Source organism: Anomaloglossus baeobatrachus, chromosome 1, assembly GCF_048569485.1.
Source record: "Anomaloglossus baeobatrachus isolate aAnoBae1 chromosome 1, aAnoBae1.hap1, whole genome shotgun sequence".
In the NCBI taxonomy this organism is placed as follows: domain Eukaryota; kingdom Metazoa; phylum Chordata; class Amphibia; order Anura; family Aromobatidae; genus Anomaloglossus; species Anomaloglossus baeobatrachus.
The window spans coordinates 615745879-615770591 of NC_134353.1; the positions used below are offsets into that span (position 1 = coordinate 615745879).

At 45.5% G+C, this 24713-nt stretch overlaps 1 protein-coding gene across 1 annotated transcript in view; it reads left to right on the forward strand.

Annotated features, from left to right (window-relative positions):
* Positions 1–286: 286 nt before the first annotated feature.
* The window catches only part of HABP4 (hyaluronan binding protein 4), an 82454-nt gene continuing 58027 nt past the window's right edge, over positions 287–24713 (forward strand). Inside the window, exons 1-2 of the mRNA XM_075340500.1 lie at positions 287–350; positions 11069–11323. Coding sequence (XP_075196615.1) covers positions 11074–11323 — 250 coding nt within the window. The 5' untranslated portion in view covers positions 287–350; positions 11069–11073. The remainder of the gene's footprint in view (positions 351–11068; positions 11324–24713) is intronic.

Genomic DNA, 24713 nt, shown 5'->3' on the forward strand with positions numbered 1-24713 from the left:
CGGCGTGCGACAATTACAACTATGACCACGTGTGCGGCCGGCAGATAACTCCTCCCCTCATTAATAATGAACGAGGCGGTGCTGAGGGTACAGCACGTCAACGACAGGCTGCCTTCTGGGTTTGAATCCTTCTGATTGGCTGTTATTTACTGGCTGGAATCCTATTGGCTGTGTGAGCACACGCTGTCTCTGTGGTGCGGCCTCTGTGCTAGCAGTAGGAGGAGTCGTGGGGCGGGGCTGGCGTGTGATTGACAGCTGTGAGGAAGCCTGCTCGTGGCCCTCAGTGTATTTAGGCTGGAGCTGGGGGCGGGCGCTCGCTCTTGGCGGCGGAGTTGTGGCTTCATGTAACGGTTGGTTGTGGTGCAGCTGGTGGCGGTGTGGTGTCATGTAACCCAGGGTCACTCGGCCACAGCCTGGGGCTACAGTGGTTTCAGAATGAATGGCTTGCAGGACCTGTGCTTTTCCTCTCCTCCTCCTCTACCCCTGGGCTCCATTCCTTCTGCTCCATGTTGTATTGGAAAATGGGGAAAAAATGCCAAGTGCAGTGAAATTGCAAAAAAGTGCATTTTACAACAGATTTTTGGGGTTTATACGTAGAATGCTCCCCATTTGGTAAAACTGACCTGGTGCTATGATTCCTCACCTTAGTACGAGTTTGTAGATATCAAATATGTAAAGTTTCACTTATTTTCTAAGGGGTGAAAAAAAACCCCCAAAAACTTCTGTCACCATTTTCTGAGATCCGTAGCGTTCTAATTTTTGGTATCGGGGGCTCAGTGACTATTTTTTGCATCTTGAGCTGGCGTTTTTAATTACACCATTTTGGGGTAGATGTAAAGTGTTGATCGCCTGTTGCTGCATTTTAATGTAATGTTGCGATCACCCATAAATGTAATTTTGGTGTTTTGATATTTTTTTTTTTTCTCGCCAGTGTACAGATCAGATTAATTTATTTTAGGTTTTTGATTGGGCATTTCTGAACGCAGCTATACCAAATACAGTGGAACCTCGGTTTACAAGTAACTTGGTGTGCGAGTATTTCACTATACGAGCAAAGCTTGCTGTAAATTTAACTTTTTACAAGCATGCTTTGCCGTACGAGCAAATACTCACCGCACACTTCCAGTTCTGTACTTTAACCGCGCTCTAACCCGCTCTTGCAGTACACACACACACACACACACACACACACACACACACACACACACACACACACACACACACACACACACCTTACCCTGTGTTCCCTTGCTGGCCTCCTGGTTCTTGTAGTTCGCCGGTACAGGATGTGTATCAGGTAACCATCGTGACGATGCATGAGCTTGCGCTGTCAGCGCTTCTCAAAGGCAGCGCGCTGACCAATCAGAGGCAAGCAGCTCCTGCGTATGACGTTGACGCTGACAGTGGAAGCTCCTGCATCATCGCGATGGTTACCTGATACACATACTGTACCTGCAGACTACAAGAACCAGGAGGCCAGCAAGGGAACACAGGGTAAGGTGTGTTTGTGCGTGTGTACAATGGCACAATAGGGGACAAGTTGTGGAACGAATTGTCTGATCTTCCATTATTTCCTATGGGAAATTTTGCTTTGCTAGACGAGTAACTTGGTTTACAAGCAGACTCCCAGAACGGATTGTTCTCGTAAACCAAGGTTACACTGTATGTGGTTTATTTTCAATAGGGCAAAGGGGGGTGATTTTATAGATTTTTTGTTTTTAAAACTGATCAGGGGAAATGTGTTCCTGTGAATGATGGCGCTCTGCTGGCATTCACTGGTAGTGAGTCATGACAGCAACAGGGTCATCTGAGCCGCACTGTAATGACGACCGTGTGATCCCCTACTCAGTGTTGGATCTCACTGTCAGAGCTTGACAGCCCAATCTAAAGGGTTAACAGCTGTGGGTGGATCTCTGATCCACCCTCTCCTGCTAGCTGCACATGTCTGCTGATCAGTTCAGCAGACCTGTGCAGGGAATAATGCGGAGCCACTTAAAGGGACAGACACAGCCAGGGGTGGGTAATTGGGCGTGTGTGTGTTCTATTCTATTATCCTTGGACGTGAAGGGGTTAAAGGACTGTTCTAATTAGTGACCTGTCAAATGTGACTGGTGCAGCTTCCAGTTTTCAGACTCCTCTAGCTGCAAAGCACTTTCATATACCCCTATTGTTCAGTACATTGGGGTATAGCTGGGCTCACAAAGGACCAGTGAGCCCATCTTCACTTTCAAAAAAAGTTGTTTAAGGCTCTGTGCGCACTGGGAAATGAAATTAAATTGCGAAAATTCCGCATGCTCTCAAAGATTACCGCACCCGCGGTAAAAAACCGCGGAAAACCGCATGCGGTTTGCTGCGGTTTTACCGCGGCATTGTTCGCGGTATTGCCGCGGTTTTGCCGCGTGCGGGTTGGGATGTGCTTTATTGCATTCAATGCAATAAAGCACATTGAAGAAAAAAAGAAAATACATTTAATTCTGATAGTGGATAGACAGAAGAATAGATAGAGGGATAGATAGACAGACAGACAGACAGACAGATAGATAGAGATAGAGGACAGATCGCTGCATTTCCCACGGTCGGCAGTGAGTTCACATTACCGGCCGTGGGAATGACCGGTAATTATCTCTGCTGTCTGCTGCATTCAGCCTGTGTCTGTGACAGTCGCGGCTGGATGTCAGCAGTGCAGGACGCCGGAGCCGGAGCTGTGGATTATGTCAGAGCTGTGGACTACGCCGGAGCTTTGTTTGGGAGGGGTTAATAAAATGGTGAACGAGGCTTGTTGGTTTTATTTAAAATAAAGGATTTTTCTGTGTGTGTTTTATTCACTTTACTTACGGGTTGATCATGGCAGCTGTCACATAGACGCTGCCATGATCAAGCCTGGAGTTAATGGCGGTGGTCCTCCATCACCATTAACCCCTTGTATTACCTTGCCACCACTGCTACACGGTGGCAAGAAGAGCCGGGGATACGCCGGTATTGCCGCATAATGCATGCGACAGTCCCGGGGCAGCTGCGGCTGATATTCTCGGCTGCGGGAGGGGGAGTGAGGCGGGGGACATTAACCATGCCCCTCTCCCTCCCCAGCCTGAGAATACCGGGCCGCCGCTGTGTGCTTACCTCGGCTGGAAGGTAAATATGCAGCGGAGCCCACGTTCTTTGTTTTCTATATTTCCGTTTTCTTTCTATGTGTGTTCTATGTGTCTGTGTTCTGTGTCTGTCATGTGTGTGTGTTTACTCTCTGCACGGCTTCCTCTTCCTGTAATGACATCACTTCCCTGCAAAACCGCAGACAAGCGATGCACATTACCGGAGGTAAACCGCGAAATACCGCAGGGAATAACGCAGGAAAACGCAGTGAACCGCACAGAATTTGCTGCCTGCGTTATTCCCTGCGGGATTTCATGATTAACATTGAGTCAATGGAGTGAAATCCTGCAGCGATGTGCGGAAAAGAAGTGACATGCACTTGTTTTTGCTGCGGGATTCCTGCAGCAAAACATGCAGCTGTCAAATTCTGCCCAGTGCGCACAGGATTTTTTTTCTCCATAGGATTTGCTGGTGATTCACTGCAGAGATGTTATGAACATTTTCTGCAGCGAAACATGCAGCAAATCCGCGGAAAATCCGCGGCAAAATCCGGTAAGTGCGCATATAGCCTAATACATATGTAATTTTTAAATTCCATCTTCATTCAACAAACCACGATTCTGATTTTTACTTTTTGTTTCAGTAATCGGTGTATGGTATGTCAGTATTTTTTCTTTGGTCATTTCTGCACCTACTGATACCAACCAGGTTTGTTTTTACAGTAGGGAAAAGTATTTGGTACACTGCTGATTTTGCAAGTTTTCCCACCTACAAAGACTGGAGCGGTCTAACGTTTTATTATAGGTACACTTCAACTGGGACAGACAAAATAAAAGGAAACTTCCAGAAAATCATTGTATGATTTTTAAATTAATCTACAACAATTCTGGTTAACAGACCTATTTTTTTCTTTAAGAAGCCCTCCTACTCTGCACTCATTACCTGTTTTAATTGCACCTGTTTGAGCTAGTTACCTGTATAAAAGACACCTGTCCACACTCCCAATCACACTCCAAATGCTCCACCATGGCCAAGACCAAAGCTGTCTAAGGACACCAGGGACAAAATTGTAGCCCTGCACAAGGCTAGAATGGGCAGCAGGACAGTAGGCAAGCAGCTTGGCGACAAGGCAACAACTGTTAGTGCAATTATTAGAAAATGGAAGAAACTCAAGATGATGGACTGGTGAACTTCTTTTTTTATCAATTAAGGTAACCGGATATCTGCTCACGTTTAAAATTCTTATTCTCATATATATGAGGAGACAATCTCAAAAGTAAATCACCTTCAAAAATCAATGAATGTCTGTCATATTTAAATTACTTGTGTTTTATAGCCATTCATTCAAGGTGAACTACAAAATTTCATAAACTTCATATATTATCCTTGAAGTGCACATCTGGAGATGTAATGTACGTTCTGATGGAAGGCACCTGTCCTTCCAAAAGAGTACATTGCTGATCTTTGTCATCCAGATTTCCGTTAGAAGGACAAAGATACATAAATGAGTAAATAATACCGATGGTTAACACTACTTATAATATTCAGCCATTAAAGAAATCCGTGTGAAGCTATAGAAATTCTTACAATGACTTCCAATTTTGCTGTCTGGGGTGACAAAAGATCTCACCTCTTGGGGTAAGGATGATTGAGAGGTCGGATCAGCCCAGAAGTCCCCGGGCGGACCTGTTCAATGACCGGGACCATAGTCTCAAAGATTACCATTGGTGACACACTACATAATCATGGATTACAATGATGTAGGGCACGCAAGGTCCACCTGCTCATGCCAGTATGTGTCCAGAACAATTTGAAATTCACCAATGACCATCTGGATGATCCAGAGGAGGCATGGGAGAAGGTCATGTGGTCGGATGAGACCAAAATAGAAGTTGTTTGGCGGAAGAAGGATGAATACAGTCCCAAGAACAGTCCCCACCATGAAGCATAGGGGTGGGAACATCTTACTTTGGGGATGTTTTACTACAAAGGGGATAGGACCACTGCACCTTATTGAAAGGAGGATGGATGGGATCATGTATGTGAGATTTTGGCCAACAACCTCCTTCCCTCAGTTTGAACATTGAAGATGGGTTGTGGCTGCATCTTCCAGCAAGACAATGACCTGAAACACACAGCCAGGGCAACGAAGGAGTGACTAATAAGCATTTCAAGGTCCTGGAGTGGCCTAGCCAGTCTTCAAACCTGAACCAAATAGAAAATCTTTGGAAGGAGCTGAAACTCAATGTTGCCCAGTGACATCCCCCAAACCTGAAAGATCTGGAGAAGATCTGTATGGAGGAGTGGGCTATAATCCCTGCTGCGGTGTGTGCAAACTTGGTCAAGAACTACAGGAAATATCTGACCTCTGTAAATGCAAACAAAGGTTTCTGTACTAAATAGAATTGTTTTCTATTGTAACAAATACTTATTTTTAGCAATAAATTGCAAATTATTTAAAAATCATACAATGTGACAATGTGTTTCTGGATTTTTTTTTTTATTCTGTCACAGTTGAAGTATAGCTACGATAAAAATTAGACCTCTCCATTCTTTATAGGTGGGAAAACCTACAATATTGGCAGTGTATCAAATACTTCCGCAACTGTGATTACATAATGGGAAATGGGGGTGATATGAAGTTTTTTTCTTTTTATATTTTATTTTACTTTTTAATTGGTCCTCACCAAGAGCTTGAAACTGCAGTCACTGTTAAAGGAAATCTGTCAGCAGCTTTTTGCTGTGTAATTTGAAGGCAGTAGATGAGGGCTGAAATATAGTAATTTATTAAATCGGTTACCCACTACTTGGACAACCCCTTCTCATTTTCATTTGTCCTCGTAAAAATAAGCCTATACTAATCTCCTGATGCGGTTCCAGCTATGTCTGCAACTGCATTCCCAAGGCCCACGTGACACTGACATGCAAGCCCTGCCACCAATCAGCGCCTGGCTACCTTCTCCCCGCTTTCGGACACTTGAGCAGGACGTCAGCGCAACACTCACATCCTGCTCAAATGTCCAAAAGCGGGGAGAAGGTAGCCGGGCGCTGATTGTTCGCGGGGCTTACGTGTCATAACAATGTCACGTGAGCCCTGGAAACATGGCTGCAGACATAGCTGGAACAGCAGCCACATGAGAAGTGTGTATAGGCTTATTTATTTTTACGAGGGCTTACAAAGGGAATGAGGAGAGTTTGTCTAAGTAGTGGACAATCTCTCTAAGCTGTGCGCTGTTTACTTAGTGAAGGTTTTATCACTAGGATGTTATCATTGCTCTGACTAGCCGCCTTGTGCCAAATCATCTGACCACGCCTCTCCTCTGGTAAGCAACTCACTCTCAATAGCAATGTACACAGAGCTGTGGTATGCGCAGGATTAGCTTTCTCAGATCTGCTACATGATACATCTAAAAACTGTCAACTGCTGCAACCAGTAAACTGAGTCTGCCAGAGGGTGCAGTTTTGCTGTCAAACCAAAAACGCAGCGTGCGCACATACCCGAAGGTTACATGTACATGCTGCTTTTTTTGCCGCATTTTTGGTAGTTTTGTTCTTTTGACTTTGCAGCAAAATCTTTAAGAATTTGGATTTGCTGTGTGCAGATTATAGGTTTTTTTTTCTTTTTGTCTGCAGTTTGTCACAAATATCTGACAAACTGCAGCATGTTATATCTTTTTGCGTTTTGTCCCTGCGTTTCTTACTAGTGATGAAAAGACTCTCAAATCAATCCCCCACTGACTCTGGGTTGGGGGGGATTGATTCCTGGTATCTTCCTGGATGCTGGTCCCCATATAATCTATGGGAACCAGAATCCAGCACAAAGGGGTAGGAAGGAGCAAGTGCTTCATACTTACCAATTCGCAGACACAGCTGTAGGCTCCCGCGGCCTCTCATTCTTCTACCTGGGCCGCTTATCAGGCTCATCCATATTCACTGCTTCCCTGGCCCACTGGCGTCTGTGATTGGTTGCAGAGTGACAGTGTGTCCCTTCCAATCACTCGGTCTGCGGGTCTCTTAACTAAAAATAATTAAATAACAAAAAAAACGCATAGGGTCCCCCCATATTATAATACCCAGCACAAATAAAGCAGTCCCCAGGCATTCGCTTATCTTGGCTGTGTATCAAAATAGGAGGAACTGCATGCTGGTTTTTTTTTTTATTTTTTTAGATTTAAAAAACTGCTTGCGGTCACACACCCCCCTTCCCAATTTAGAAGTTTACTTGGCTCTTCCCAATTGCTCTGGTGCGGTGGCAATCTGGGTAATAAGTGGTTAATCACTGCTCACAACTGTCACTAAACCCTGGATTAGTGATGGGTAGGCATCTGAGACCCGCTCATCACTAATCTGTAAGTGAAAAAAATAAACATCAAAAAGATCCTTTATTTGAAATAAAATACCTAAAAACACACCCTCTTTTACCCCTTACTCAAGTCCAAAAACACCCAGGTCCGACGTAATCCACACAAGGTCTCACGACTATTTCAGCACTGCTATATCTGAATTTGCACTGAGTAGCCATAGAACATGACCGCATGCTGTGAGGTTCAGGTAGAGACTGAGTAAGCTGCGGCCACAGCTGAAGTTTCCCATTGTCTTCTATCTGTGACCGCAGGTAACTGGACCTCAGGTGACTTCAGTGACCTCACCTGAGTTCATTGAGGTGCACTGAGCGTGATTTATTTCTACGCGTTTCAGAGCAATAGCTCTTTTAGGATAAAATCACAGATGTACATCTAATTTTATCCTGACGAAGGAGCTATTGCTCTGAAACATGTAGAAATCACCATATTTTCCAAAGAAGTTTCAAGTATGATAAATCATACAGCAGTGCGGTGGTTAACCCCTTCACCACCTGCTTTATTTGAACATTTTCAGAGGTTATAGAAGATTTGAATGTCAGCTCCAAGATCTACAAACATCATGCATAATCTCGCCAGTTCTAGTAATGGAACAGGACAAAGGTTATTACTCTTGTTTGTTTATAATAAAAGAAAAAAAGTGGGGCCTACAGAATGATTAATCCATAGCTCTTAAACCAGGGCATCACCTACAGAAGATTCAAGATGAAATCCAGAAGATCCCTCGTTCCGCTAACAAGGTTTTTGTCTGTCAACTGTCCGTTTACAGGATGCCTACTATCCTATCCCTATGTAGCCATCTCATCGGAAGTTTCTAATGTTTGCGATTATGCAGGGGTAAAGGATTCTTCATTTTTCAATTCAGTGTATTGCCTTTGGAATTTCATCAGTAGCTCGAGTGTTCACAAAGATTATGGCAGAAGTAGTTGTATTCATCAGTTAGCAGAATGTGATCATCCCTTATCTCAATGACTTCTTGATTACGGCTTCTACCGTACCACTACTAAGAGAACACTAAAGGTGGCTTTACACACTGCAACATCGCAAACGACATCGCTGTAACGTCACCGGTTTTGTGACGTTATAGCGACCTCCCCAGCGACATTGCAGTGTGTGAAACACATCAGCGACCTGGCCCCTGCTGTGAAGTTGTGATCACTACAAATCGTTCAGAACCATTCTTTGGTCCTTTGTTTCCCGCTGTGCAGCATGATCGCTAGAAAGTCTGTGTGTAAAGGGGACTTTACAGCGACTTTGTTAGCGACTTCCCTTTCAAAAAGCTGCTTTACAACGTCCCCAATGACTAGCTAGGTCGTTCTGCAGGTCCGGATCGCTGTTGCGTCGTTGGCCAGGTTTGCCTGTTTGACAGCTCACCAGAGACTTTGTAGCGATCCCGGCCAGGTTGGGATCGCTGGTGGGATCGCTAGAAAGTTTGTGTGTAAAGGGGCCTTTACAGATGACGATCCAGATCCTAATGTCCTTATGATGTCTGGTAAATCTAGATATCAAGCCTAAAAAATGTCTGGGCTTTCTCCTGGATTCTCAATAAGCATCCTTGTAAAATAGCTAGAGAAAGACATGAACCATAAACTCAACTCAGTTGATCTAATGCAACTTGGCAAAAATGTATATATTTGAACATGAGGTTCTTGGTTTAACAATCTAATCAGACTGTATTAAGCCCATTGCCACGTCACGGCGAACCTTAAAAGGTGCAGCACCGCCGCAGCGACAGTGCACCAGCAGAGCAGGTGACCTGATACCTCACACCCATGCGGGAAGGCTGAATCCCCATGGCTCCAGGCCATACTGCTACACTGACACCAAACAACCGCTGCTATTTTTAGGCAGGAGGGGCCCAGAAGTGACAGGTGTTTTTTGTTGTTTTTGTATTAAATTTAAAATAAAGGATTTTTTCGGTGTTTGTGTTTTTTCTTTTCACAGTTTAGTAATGGGGGGGGGGTCTAAGACTTAGTGGCAACTGTGAGCTGGTATTAACCCCTTATTGCCCCGATTGCCACCTCACCATGGCAATAGGGATGAGCTAGGTATGGTGCCGGGATTGTTGCATCTAGTGGACGCAACAATCTGGCCAGCTGCAGGCTATTTTTCTGCTGGGGGCCCAATAAGCATGGATCTCCTTAGCCTGAGAATACCAGCTCCCAGCAGTCTGCTTTATCATTGCTGGGTATCGTAATAAAGGATGGGGGAACCGCATTGTTTTAAAAAATTGAAATAAAAAAAAACAGTTGCATGCAATTCCTCTTATTTTGGTTGTGTATTAAAATAAGCGTACAGCTTGGGGGAGCAGCCTGCCTGTAGCCGTATGGTTTATCTGTGCTGGTTATGATAATACGGGGGGACCCTACGCAAATTTTTTTTTTTCTATTGCAGCCACACACACACACACACACCCACCATCTGACGGCAGTCAGACACAGTCACACAGGGTGGGGGGCATGTCTGACTGCTTTCAATCAGCTGTGGGGACTGCCGGTGTGCGGGGGAAGGAGTCCATGTGCATGAAGGATTATGAGTGGCTTTAAAATTAGTATGAACAGCCCAGAAGCAGTGTACAGTCCCCCCCCCCCCCTTTTTTTTTTTGACTGGTGTTGGTGCTTGTTTACTTTTGAACCTGTGCGGGTCCGGACATTTACAGTCTGGGTCTGCCCATTACTAGTATAGATTCAAAGTTCCATTGACTGAATGGAGGGTGAGAAAATAGATCATTACTAGCGGACAGATTCTGAGGAAAAGTTGGGAAGGGAAAACTGAAGTTAATGAATGAGGTTATAGGACAGAATAAAGAAATGTGTGTTTTGGAGCACTTTTACAAGTTTGGATACAGGGAATTAGCAGGATTCTGGGGTAGTCCAGTCCATTCCAGAAAACTGTTGCAACACAAGAAATGTCATGCAAACAGGAATGGGTGGTTCGGATTATAGAATATTTACGGTATCTTAAAGGGAATCTGTCACCAGGTTTTGCTCTCCCATAATGTAGAGACAGAGACCCTGATTCCATTGATGTCACATACTGAGCGATTTGCTGTCATTTTGATAAAATCAATGTTTTCTCTGCTGCAGATCTAGCAGTTATACAGAGCTCATGAATATGCTGGACTACCTGCAGCATGCCAAGTAGTCCTCTAATGATGATTTAAAGAGATTTTTATCAAAACTACACTAAGCAGCCTAGTAAGACTGCTTTCACACCTCCGGTTTTTCCTGTGCGGCACAATCCGGCACTTTGCAGAAAAAACGCAACCGTTTTTTTTTTTTTTTTTGCTGCCGGTTGCGTTTTTTTTACATAGACTATCATTAGTGCCGCATGGGCTTGCGTTCCGTCCGTTTTTTGCCGCATGCGGCAGATTTAGCCGATGCGGCGGCCGGATGGAACGTTGGCTGGCACGTTTTTTGTGCGGCAAAAAAAAGGCATCGCGCCGCATCAGACCGATGCGGCGCATTTTCCTACGCATGCCTATGGACGCCGGATGCCTAAACCTGAGACTACAGTATAGGCCTACAGCATTCTGTGTGCTATATTATTAATCTTCACAATATGAATGCATACTTCACTGGTGTTCATGACCTTTATACTGTTGACTTTTTTTGCAGGAGGCATGAAGCCAGAAGAGAGCCTAGTCTCTATCACCATGCAGGATGCTTTTGGCTGTGTGGTGGAAAACCGCTTTTTCCAACTTCTGGATGATGAGTCTGATCCCTTAGATTTTCTAAATCAGGCATCATCTGATCTTGGTCGTAAGAAGAAGAAAGAAGATGCAGCTGCTAAAAAGGCTAGCAAACTAAAGAGCAACAAAAAAGAATCCCAAAAGGAACGAAAGGCTGTCACTTGGAACTCTGAGGCCCCAGGTTGGTAAGAAATGGAGTTTCCAGTAAAATTTTATTATACCGCAATTTCTTCCAAGGCGCTGTACTTGTGAAAAGGGGTATACATAATATGGACAAGTACAGTAATCATGAACGATACAAGGCACAGACTGGTACAGGAGGAGAGGATCCTGCCCGCGAGGGCTCAGTCTACAAGGGATAGGTGAAGTTAAAGTAGGTAGAGGTCGAGTTGGTTGTGCAGTGCTACAATGGACTGAGGGTTACAACAGGTTGTAGGCTTGTTGGAAGAGGTGGGTCTTCAGTTATCTTTTGAAACTTTCCAATTTAGGAGAGAGTCTGTGTTGGAGCAAAGTTTGAGCATGGGGGATGCACGGAAGAAATCTTGTATGAGATTGTGGGAAGAGGAGATAAGAGAGGAGTAGAGAAGGAGATCTTGTGAGGATGAGGTTGCGTGTAGGTATCGGGAGACTAGGTCATAGATGTATAGATGGGAAAGGTTGTGGATGGCTTTGTAAGTCATGGTTAGCGATCTGAACTGGAGTTGTTGGGTGGGAACACATGCTCTCAAGTAGCTGTATATTGGAGTTTGGATCTGTTTTCCATTGCTTCATATATCTTTTAAAACAAGCATTCAATAGGCACAGGATGTGTAAATCAGTATGTTCAATTATACTGGTGATTTAATTGAAAGTTTGAACACTTGGAGAATCTGTCAGGATCAACAGTACTACGCCAACTATATGGGTGTTGAATAAACTGATTGGATACCTTAATATCTGCACCCCGATTTTTTTTTTTCCCAGAAAAATTCATATTTTTCCATATTAGTAAATGAGCTATTAGAGGGGTTGCCTGGTATCGGGGTGCTTGAGTGCCATGCTAGAGTCCCCTCCCATGTTTTGCAGCTTTTAGACAGCCAATAAACATGCGGCGATTGCCTGTCATAAATTAATGTCGTAGTCATGTTGGTTAATGGTATTACTATGATTGGCCGTTTGCATTGTCATCAGGTCTATATAAGGCCCAGTGGCACTATGCTCATCACACTGCAGTTCAGGGAGAGTTGGTCTAGGAGGGTGAGCTTAGATTAGAGCAGGCAGATAGGCAGGGTTTTATTGGCTTAAGGCCACTTTACACGCTACAACATCGCTAAAGCGATCTCACTGGGGTCACGGATTTTGATTTTGTGACGCACATCCGGCCGCGTTAGCGATGTTGCTGCGTGTGACACCTATTAGCGATTTTGAATCGTTGCAAAAATGTTCAAAATCGCTAATCAGTGACATGCCCCCCTATTCTCGATTATCGTTGCTGCTGCACGTACGATGTAGTTCATCGTTCCTGCGGCAGCACACATCGCTGTGTGAGACACTGCAGGAATGAGGAACCTCACCTATGTCCCGCCAGCAAAGAGGAAGGAAGGAGATGGGCGAGATGTTACGTCCCGCTCCTCTCCGCCTCTCCACTTTGATTGGGCGGCCGCTTAGTGACGTCGCTGTGACGCCGAACGAACCGCCCCCTTAGAAAGGAGGCGGATCGCTGGTCACAGCGACGTCGCTAGGCAGGTAAGTACATGTGACGGATCCACGCGATGTTGTGCGCCACGGGTAGCGATTTGCCTGTGTCGCACAACCGATGGGGGCGGGTACGCACGCTATCGATATCTGTCACGATATCGCAGCGTGTAAAGCGGCCTTTAGTCTTTCTATACTTGTGCTGTTGCTGCAACCTAAAAACAAAAGTTCTTTTCAGGACTACATACTGTTCTTCATTTAATAAAACCAGTTACTGGCCTTCAGTTTGGGGACAGTGATGGAGGTGGGATAGTTTAGGATTAGAGGTATATATAGGCCTTACAATAAAACACAACTGAGCATAAGGATTTTCTTTCCTGAATAATGGCTTGTATATAAGGCAAGATTAAAAGTGGGAAAGCATGCCACCCTTTGATAGCCAGGGCATATCTTACCATATTTCCCCCAAGGCCACAGTAGATTACATAGTGGAGGGGAGTAATAAAATTACATTCACCAGTAGTGACCGGTAAATTTTAAGTTTACTACTATGTATAGGTTAGACCCGTTGAAGCACCGCAGGTGTGCGAAACGGCCGTCGTCTAAGGTGCTGTCCGCTCCCTCTCATTCCCCCTCAGCACAGCATGTAACTCCGAAGCTTGAATAAAAGCATTTTTCTACACAGCAGCAAGCGGTGAGTGCCCATGTTTCTCTTACCTTGGGACTATGTATATGTGTGTATGTATGTGTGACATGGTCAGAAACGTCTTGCTTAATTTATGAAAGGCTAGTGAAACTCAAAGCTGATGTGGACAATGCAGGATTTGCCAAAAATTAAAAGGCAGAGGGCCTGTATTAGACATAAAGGAGGGCCTCTTAAACATTGTTTTAAAATTGTTAGTGCATAGGCTTTGAGTCTAGAAGTCCCACTACCTAAGCGCAAAGGCTGCCAAAAATTGATGGACTGAAATACACCCTGGAAGATACATAGAGGGGGTCCCTACATTTTTTTTTTTTTTTCCCCCACTGTTAAGCAGTGGGACTCCTAGACTAGTAAAGCCTATGCACAAAGTTCATGGGTTGAAAACATTTACTTCTGGGGGTATACATCTAGATTTGTATGAGAGACCTCATACACATTCTGAAAACATTAAGGCAGGCATCATACACACATTTTAAATATTCAGAGCGAGGGCGGCATGTAGATGTAGATATTGTAGGGGCGGCGGCGCTGCATTGCCCTCATTCTCCTTCCTGGCAGGGACGCTGATGTACTCACCACCTCAGCTGTCCACGTGTTCCTCCGGCTACTCCTCATGTCCCCTCTGGCTCCCAGGGTTTGCTCACGTCACATATGTCTCTTGTCCACGCAATTAGGACTTGAACTCCCTGCTTTTAGAGGGACAGTGCGTGTACTACAGAAGTGTCTCCAGCATATATGGCTCTTGGGCACTAGCTATTTAAGGCACCCTCCTTTTGTAAGGAGGTGCCTGAGCAACTTCCATATCTAGTGCATCTTGCACCTGCTAGTGTGTTGTCAGGTTGCTGTGACATGTACTCGGCCGAACCTGGGCTGCCTGGACCCAAATCTGTTCCATCTGCATTTGAACCTGAACTTGTTCCATCAGCACTAGCCATCCCATCTGATCCAGTACCAATATCTAACCTGCTTGTGGTGATCCTAATAGTGTTTGTACTTGTGTCCCTGACCCCCTCCGCTCAGCTGCTGCACTCTGTGGGCTGCCCTTAAGTGGAACCTGGTAGCTCGTGGTAGCCATGTTCAACCTCCCCATTAGAGGCTGTGGTAATTACCCAGTGGTCATTTAGTGTCACCTCTCCAGGTAAGGCCATCCTGATGTGCTGTGGGTCCAGGCACGCACATTAAGGCTATGTGCGCACTAGAAATGTGAAGTTTCTCAAGAATATTTCTTGAGAAACTTCTGCCAGTGAAAGATTTCCGGACCTGCGGAAAAAATCCGCACCAAATCCGCATGCGGATTTGCCGCGGGTTTGCCGCGGATTTGCCGCGGGTTTGTCCCTGCAATAAATAATAAAGATAATCGATAGACAGATAATGGATAGAGGGAAAGATGGATAGATGAATAGATGAATAGATAGAGGGATAGATAGATGAATAGATGAATAGATAGAGGGATAGATAGATAGATGAGAAAAACCTATATAATGTTCCACCTCCCTGCATTTTCTAAGCTGGCACCCTTTAGTGACTTTCATGTGGCACTAAAGGGTGCTTAGCCTTGTATTTAGCCATAAAATAAATAAATAATTAAAAAAAAACGACGTGAGGTCCCCCCATTTTTTTGTAGCCAGCTAGGGTAAAGCAGACGGCTGCAGCCTGCAGACCACCGCTGGTAGCTTCACCTTGGCTGATAATCCAAAACAGTGGGCACCCCACGCTGTTATTTTAAATTCTATAAATAATTTAAAACAAAAAACGTGCGGTCCCCCCATATTGGATCACCAGCCAAGGTAAAGCGGACAGCTGGGGTCTGATATTCTCAGACTAGGGAGGTCCACTGTTATTGGACACTCCCCAGCCTAAAAATAGCAGGCCGCAGCCGCCCCAGAAGTGGCGCATCCATTAGACGTGCCAATCCTGGCGCTTTGCCCCAGCTCATCCCGCGCCCTGGTGCGTTGGCAAACGGGGTAATATATGGGGTTGATGCCAGATGTGTAATGTCACCTGGCATCAAGCCCTGGGGTTGGTGAGGTCAGGCGTCTATCAGATACCCGACATCACCAACCCAGTCAGTAATAATTAAAAAATAGACAACAAAAAGAGTTTTATTTGAAAAAACACTCCCCAAAACATTCCCTCTTTAACCAATTTATTGAAAAGAGCACAATCAATTCCACGTCCGGCGTAATCCAATAAGGGGGGGGGGGGGGACGGCGATCCATACCTTAGTCGCTGTCCCAGTCAATGAAGAACAGAATGTTCCCCATTGGCTGGGAGAGCAATGCAGTGACCTGAGCTAACATCAATAGGTCAGCTCAGGTCACTGCAGGGGATGACGAGCGCTGCCATCAGGAGCATAGATGAGATCATTACCTTCTGTGATCATCTCCTGTACTGCTGACGTCAGCGCTGTCACTGACTTCTATGCCCGCCGCGTTGTCAGAAGTCTCGCGAGAGCCCGTGACGTCACCGCTAGTGACAGTCTCGGGCCGCTCTCGAGACGGGCATAGACAGCAGTGACAGCGCTGACATCAGGAGGCAGGAGATCGTCACAGCAGGTAATGATCTCACCTCCTGACAGCAGAGATCGTCATCCCCGCGGCTCCCAGCACTGCAGGATGTCAGTGTCTGCCTGCGCTGCAGCGTGACAGGCTGCTGACACTGCGGGCAGACACTGACACCCTGCAGTGCAGGCAGCCGCGAGGCCGGAGCAGGACACAGACTGCACGGGCACCTGGAGGTCGCACGGAAGTGCTTCTGTGCGGCGTCCAGGGAGTGCGACCGCACATCATTGCTACCTGCGGAATACCCCCGGAATACCGCAGGTACCTGCGGAAATTAATGGACATGCACATTTTCTCAAGAAAGTTTCTCGAGAAAATTTTCTCAAGAAATTTTCTTGAGAAAAATCCGCACAGCGCGCACAGCTATTTTTTTTTCTCATTGAATTTCATGGGAAATGTCTGCACAAAGATTGCAGACATTTCTCAAGAAATTTCCGGGGCAAATCCGCGGGTAAATCCGCAGGTAAAAAGCTCTAGTGCGCACATAGCCTAAAGATATGAGTAGAAGGAAACCGTGATGGAACTAGGGTAAAAAAAAATCCTCTGCCGCTTGAAAGTGTGCAGTCTGAGTCTGACTCCGTCTCGACCTCCTTAAGATTCACCCAGAGTGCTGTCAGGGAAATGTAGTGTCCCTGGCCACAAACACTTGTCCACGTGTTGGTCATTAAGTGTACCTTCAAAGTAACATTTAATCTATAGTGCTTCCCATGGCTGTCTCCATTCGGGCCCCAGTCACTCTGCCCTTATTCAGATTGAGGTCTGTTTTGACACCTGGTAAGGTTTTAATACGAGTGTTAGGAACTGTCCCGTTTGGCTACACCTTGTCTTGGTGAGATGGCTTTATTTATTTTTAATCAAAAATAGTGTTTACTAAGTACCCTATGTTTATATGCACTATGCTTTTATTTAGTTATAGCAGGGTATACATCCATATTATTTTAATCTTTGGTTTTCTTCAAATTAACTGTGTTCGTTAGGGCACTGGTGTTAAGCTGGTGTAAGGCGAGTAAGGCACACCGTGAAAATTAGCGGTAGCTGTGAACCGAGGGACAGCTGCTGCCATGAGGTTGCGGAAAACCTCAGTGTCCACAAGCATTAGCGGTAACATTTCCAGGCCAAGCAGTATGGAAATGTGCCGGTTTTGTCTTGGTTATGTGGGTGTTTGCGTTCTAAGGCTTGGGGTAAGGATAGCTGAATGTTACGCTAGGACAAAGACTCACACGTGATTGCTGATCGTGCTTGCGAATATGCAACAGGTGCAGGGCTGGACAGGACAGGGAAGAGGCATTTGTCGCCCACAGACAATGATTGTGGACCCAGGCTTGGGTGCTTTGATATGTGCCTGAGCATGCTAATGGTGGTCAGGCTGAAAGTAGTCAGTCCCCTTCTGATTGCGGTACACCACAGGTTTCTCATCCACATGTTGTTTAACAAAAGCACCAGACTTAAAAACACCTAAGGCTGGTTTCACACTACGTCTTTTTAACATCCGTTGAAAACGTTTTTTTAGCGGACAAGCGGATCCAGTGCAAATGCGTTTTCATTTCAATGCATTTGCAATGGACTCGCGTTAACATCCGTTCACCTGCGTTTGCCTGCGTTATAGTGAGGATCCAGTGACTTGCAGTTTTTTAACATGTTTCAAAAACGCTACTTGTAGCGTTTTTGAGCTCCGTCCAAATACTGCAAATTGCTGGATCATGACTATAACGCACGCAAACGCAGGTGAACGCTGGCGTGCTGATAGACAGGATCCTGCTTTTGTACTGAGCATGCCCAGAAAGTACTGAACATGCCCAGAACCAGTCTCGCGTGATCTGTCTCTCTCTCCTCCTCCCTCCCTCACCCTCTCTCTCTATCTGTCTTTCCCCCTTCCTCCCTCCCTCCCTCTCCCCCACCTGAGAGCTGCGGACACTCGTAACCAAGGTAAATATCGCGTAACCACTTCTCTTAGTTACCCGATGTTTACGTTGGTTATGCGTGCAGACAGCCCTGCTCCTAGCAGCTGCAGACACTCGTAACCAAGATAAATATCGGGTATCCAAGGCCGATGTTTACCTTGGTTACCAGCGTCTGCAGCTGTCAGAAGCCTCCTCCCAGTCTAGTTCCCCTCACTCCCGATCACATGACTCCAATGCCCGCCCCTAACATCCAGTGCAGGATCCTGCAAAATAACATATGCGTTTGCATACGTTATTTGCTGTAAAAGCAGGATCCGTACTTCCGCTAAAAAAAACGTTTTCAGCGGATGTTAAAAAGACGTAGTGTGAAACCAGCCTAACCCTTGGCCTAGTTGGCCTAGGAACTTGCCATGTGTGGATGCTATGGAGAACAGTTGCCCACCTTCTCAATCTGGCCACCCAACTTCCTCTTCCTGCCTGTTGTGGTGCTGTGGAGTCCTGTTCCTCTGTGCTGCTGTCCTTTTTCTGCATGGCACATTGCAAGGTTGGGTTAGTGACTTAATCGTCCACGACCTGGTCTTTCACTTCCTCACTGTGATCAGCCTGACTTATGGACATACAAACATCACTTGTTGGAAACTGCCTCCTCATCCTCTACCTCTTGAGTCCCTAATTGCTATTCCCCTCCATTGACGTTTTGTGACCATGGCTGCTCAATTATTTAAGCATCGCTACACCTGATCTCCTCCTGTCCCTCTTGAAAAGGCCAGCCTGAATAAATGGAAATGTAGAGCTCCTCGGAGTGTCTGTGTGCGATCACTTGTCTCCTGGTCCTCACCATGGTGGGAGGAAGGAGGATCAGGGTGAAGATCGTGGTCCAGACTCTTGACTAGCATTGCTCCATTTATATTTGGGTTTCCTTTTAGGTTCAGATGGATATAATTATTGGCTCTGAGCCATCTTGTGTGCCTATATAATAATAATAATAATAATAATTTTATTCATTTATATAGCGCTATTAATTCCATAGCACTTTACATACATTGGCATGTGTGGTTTACCGATTTTAATAGCTTTTTATTGTCTTGGTAATAAAGATTTGATTTTTATTGATTAAATATTTTTGTTCTATGGCATTTGCTCCTTTTTGTATAGGTTTATTCATTAGTGTCATGTGTTCCATGGTCATATCTTAGGTGTTTTCTTGACTTGTGGGACTGGACAGTGTGGAAGACTATGGTGCTGGGAAACATGGTGGAAGCATTATCTGCCATCCAACAGAATATCTGTTCTCACTGTTCTGGCTTACACACTGGTGTCCCGTACCTTCCCCCTCCCACCTGCATAGTGGAACTGGAAGCTAGGTTTTGTGGATGAGCATGTTTGTTGTGCATCTGCAGCATGCACTGTTAAGGCTGGTTTCACACTACGTCTTTTTAACATCCGCTGAAAACGTTTTTTTAGCGGAAGTACGGATCCTGCTTTTACAGCAAATAACGTATGCAAACGCATATGTTATTTTGCAGGATCCTGCACTGGATGTTTAGGGGCGGGCATTGGAGTCATGTGATCGGGAGTGAGGGGAACTAGACTGGGAGGAGGCTTCTGACAGCTGCAGACGCTGGTAACCAAGGTAAACATCGGCCTTGGATACCCGATATTTATCTTGGTTACGAGTGTCTGCAGCTGCTAGGAGCAGGGCTGCCTGCACGCGTAACCAACGTAAACATCGGGTAACTAAGAGAAGTGGTTACGCGATATTTACCTTTGGTTACGAGTGTCCGCAGCTCTCAGGTGGGGGAGAGGGAGGGAGGGAGGAAGGGGGAAAGACAGAGAGAGAGAGAGAGAGAGAGAGAGGGTGAGGGAGGGAGGAGGAGAGAGAGACAGATCACGCGAAACTGGTTCTGGGCATGCTCAGTACTTTCTGGGCATGCTCAGTACAAAAGCAGGATCCTGTCTATCAGCACGCCAGCGTTCACCTGCGTTTGCGTGCGTTATAGTCATGATCCAGCAATTTGCAGTATTTGGACGGAGCTCAAAAACGCTACAAGTAGCGTTTTTGAAACATGTTAAAAAACTGCAAGTCACTGGATCCTCACTATAACGCAGGCAAACGCAGGTGAACGGATGTTAACGCGAGTCCATTGCAAATGCATTGAAATGAAAACGCATTTGCACTGGATCCGCTTGTCCGCTAAAATAACGTTAAGGACGGATGTTAAAAAGACGTAGTGTGAAACCAGCCTAACTCTAACCCATGGCGTCGCCATCTGCACAATGAGCAGCACATCCACTTTCCCGTCCCTTACCACACGTCTTGCAGATTTTAAACTGGGTATATGGTATATGCCTGCAAACTTTCCTGTTAACGGGGAACAGAAAATGTCTTCCTGAAAATGACTTTTGTTTTAGGTTGCAGCAGCATTATACGTTTAGAAGGACTTTAAGGCTGTGTGCGCACACTGTGGCGTTTACCGCGTTTTTGATGCAATTTGTTGCCCAAAACTGCACTTTTCCTTCTCCCAGCAAAGTCTGAGAATTCAGAAATGGTGTGTGCACGTTGCTTCTTTTTTCCTTGCACAAAAAAGAAGCTGCAGGTCAAGTATGTGCATTTTTATCGTACGTTTTTTATTCCTTCCAGCCATTAATTTTAAATAAAAAAACAAAAAAAACTGCATGGGACAAAAATATGCAAAAACATGAAAAAAAGTGCCTTTTTTGTGTTTTCTGGCACAGTGTGCATTTTGGGTGACGACACAACTGCAACGTGCAGACAATTTTATGTGTACATGATTGCAGAACTTTCTGCACCACTTCTGTATCTCTTGGCAGGGAAAATGAAGTGTCAAATCTCATTTTAACCACATTTTCGATGTGTTTTTGTATGTGCTTTTCACCTACATTTTTATAGTGTTTGACTTCATTAAAGTCAATGGGTGAAAATACACTGCAAAACCACTGAAAAACTTTACATGTTGCAATTATTTTCTGCATCAAATCTGTAAGTGTGATGCCCCGGACCAGTCAGGTCGTCCCAGGTAGTCACACACAACACCACACCCCCTCCCGATTAGGTAACACCTGTCAAACTGAAAACCTTGTCACCACTCTCCAAGTTTGATGTCCACACCAGGGGGGCGGAGCCAGGTGGCTGGCTCCACCCATCGAAGAGTTCACAGGCCTGGAGGCGGGAAAACAGTCAAGTTCAGGTTCTAGAGGAGCGAAGCTGGAGTAAGAGTGTAGAGCAGTCAAGTTCACGGGCAGTCCTGTGCCCAGGCTGCCAAGAGACTACAAAGTTGCTGGGTCGGGGCCCAGTCACCATTGGCAAGGAGGCACAGTGGTGGCCACCTACAGGAGACCGGGGAGACGACCGGTGGAACCGTAAGGGACCAGGACAGGGTAGTGGCCCGCCGGAACCGAACCGGAGAGCCAACTGGATACCGGAGCACCAGGCAGGGTACTCAGACCAGGTACAAAGCCCTGAACCGTCAGGGCCGAGTCGAATCAACTGATTGCGGACTGGACTTAAGGATCTCACCCACACAAGTCCCTTTAGAAGACAACAGCCCAACCATACAGGGTAAAGCCACCGCCAAGGCATAGAGACCCAAAGGGCCAGCGTCCGCGGGCAAACTGGCTCCTACGGCATATGCAAGTCGGGGAGCGGACTACTGGTGTCTAGGCATAGGAGTCAAACATTTACACACAGGTGCCAGGAGAAAGGCGGAAACCACCAACCTATTCTGGGAGAAGCTGCAGCCGGCTGCGGGCCCCGTTTATCACTCCGTTTGGTTTACCAGAGACTCCAGTGTATTGTCAGTGAGTACACCAGTGCCATCAGGCACCGCACTGCACCGCAACACTTCACCCTGCACCCCAGCCCTCGCCTACCGGGCCCCGGGACCAACACCCCTCTACCCACGGAGGGGTCAACACCTAGCTGCGCCATTACATCGCTCCCGGGAGCTCCCATACCTTCACCGCAGCGGTGGTGTCCACAATCACCACAACCCGTGGGTGGCGTCATGAACTATCATCCCAAACCACCGCGGCCCTGGCCATGGGACTCCTCACCCAAATCCCCGCGTGTAGCGCCAACTCCCTTGCAGAGCGACGTGACCCCCAGGTCCGTGAGGCTCGAGCCACCACTCGCAGTACGAGCACGGATCAGAGCGGCTCGGCAGTTGCAGCCGAGCCCGCGGAGTGGTACATAAGGCTGCTTTAACACATCCGTTTTTTGCTGAGCGGCACAATACAGCTCTTTGCAGAAAAAACGCAATTGTTTTTTTTGCCGCCGGTTGCGTTTTTCCGCATAGACTTGCATTAGCGCTGTATTGTGCCGCAAGGCCTTGCGTTGCGTCCGTTTTTTGCCGGATGCGGCAGATTTAGCCCATGCAGCAAAAACTGCATCCGGCCGCCGGATGTGGTTTTTTGAACTGTGCATGCTCAGTATCAAGCCGCATCTGACTTTTTGCACTCTTGTGTATATGTGCAAAAATAAATGTAATAAAAACCTACCTGCATAAAAACTACCGTATTCTTTTGGACAATAAGACACACTTTTTTTTTTTTTTTTTTTTCCCCCCAAAAAATGGGTGTCTTATAGTCAGATTATACCTGACTCACTGTGGCAATTGTTGGAGTGGGGTCTCTGCTACAGGAAGCCAGCGGCTGCAGAAGTGATGAATATTAATTACTCCATTAAAGGGAATTTAATCGCTGCCCCTCGCGACCATAGTCCCACCTACTTCTCGGCAGCAAGGTCCATGATGGTCAATAACTGCAGGTTTTTACTGTAACTGAGAGGTGGGGTTATGAATGTGGGGAGCAGTGAATAATAATTTTCCTTTAATGGAGAAATGAATATTCACTGCTCCTGAAGAAGTGACCCTTCTCCTGCCTTCGGCACACCTGTGACTAGTGGCAGCGCATGACATCCCTGCCATGTTCCAATCACTTACATGCCAAATTCAGTTGCCAGCATCAGAAGAGGACGCCATGGTCCTGGGGAGCGGAGGAAAGGTTAGTAGAATAATTTTATTTGTATGCAGTATAACGAGAGGTGTGTATACCAGGGCCCATGAGAGGACATGTATACCAGGATGAGGGAGAATAAACAGCTGCTGAGGTGTTCCACAGGACCGAAGGTCAGATGAGTACCAATGAGGATGAGGGACAGTGAAAAGCAAGAGTAAGAATTTTTTGAACTTTTGACTTTCAAGCTCCTTATCTCACTATCCACTACAGCTTTGAATGTGAGACTACCTTCACTTTACAATAATCTTCATTTTACTATCATCTTGGCTATCGCATGGATAAATTAGACTTGAGACCATTTAGCATATTACTTATGCAGATTCTACTCATGTCACTGCATTGTCATGGTTTTGCTCTTAAAAAATCTAAATTTTAACTTTTTATTATTTTATTAGTATTTTGTAAATCCACATTTTGGCTTTCAACACTGCCTGAATCCCTTTGGGTATGCTCTCGATCAGATTCAAGCATGTCTCGACCAAAATCTGATCTTAGGTCTCTTCTACACATTTCCAATGTTGGTGCATACTGGTCGACTCGGGTACGTATACAACTTTTTCTTCAGCTGTACCCACAAGTGATCGATTGGGTTGAAGTCTGGGGACACTGTGGGCCAATCCAGCACCTCTACTTCAATTGTCATGGAAGTATTTCTTTTCCAATCTTAATGTCATTTTCTTGTTGGAACACTAGGTCGTCCTTTTCATACACATAGTACGAGTGTACAAAGTAACTAGTGTTGTAGGATACTCATATACCTCAACATTGAGACTCCAATCTATCCTGGTCTAGCATCCAATGCCTTTGGTTGTGATACAGCCCCAAATCATCAGGCTTCCTTTACCGAACTTGACAGTTCGTTCAATTTCTTGATCCATTAACCCCTTTTTCCTTGTTTCTTCCCAACTTATTTGCACCCATCAGAACATAGTTTATTAACTTTTTATCTCATCGCTTCAAATAACCCCTTTCCAATCTTGTACTGTGCACTTTTCATACTTTTTTGCAAAGTAAAGCCGACTCTTATAACGATATTGAAGTCAAGGCTTAATCTTTTTTCGGGCCACCTTTCCAGACTAGTCATGTGCATCGCACTCTGCTTGCATAGATGTCTGTGATCTCACTATTACGAAGCATACAAGCCACCTCCACTCCAGTGTTTGTCGCACCAGAACTAATAAACCTTGTGATGAGCCTACTTGTTGACTCTATTTTGCCTGGATGACCACCTTGAAAACATATGAAATGAAGTTAGTCATCCATTCAAAATACAACTGTAATGGCACTCACATGATGCAGTTTGGCAATTTTCTTGGCTGACAGACTGCCATCTGAGTTGCATGATGCAATTTCTTGGGAAATCTTCTTCATGGCTGCTCCTCTACTCGAACCGGTGGCTTTTTGCTTGGGAATTAACGTAATAAGACACTGAGCTATTGGGGAATGTGAGAAAAGGTTATACTTTTCAGTATACAGGATGATTTTTTTTTTTTTCTTTTCAGACATGGAGCAAAACTGTAACAATGCAGTGACATGACAAGAATTTGCATAACTATTCATGTTATAAATAGCTGCAAATCAAGTTTATGTATGAGATGGCAAAGATTGTCTATAAAAAATGAAGGCTGTCTCACTTTCAAAGGTAGTGGATAGTGAAATATATAGAGCCTGAAAGGGAAAAGTCCAAAACATTGT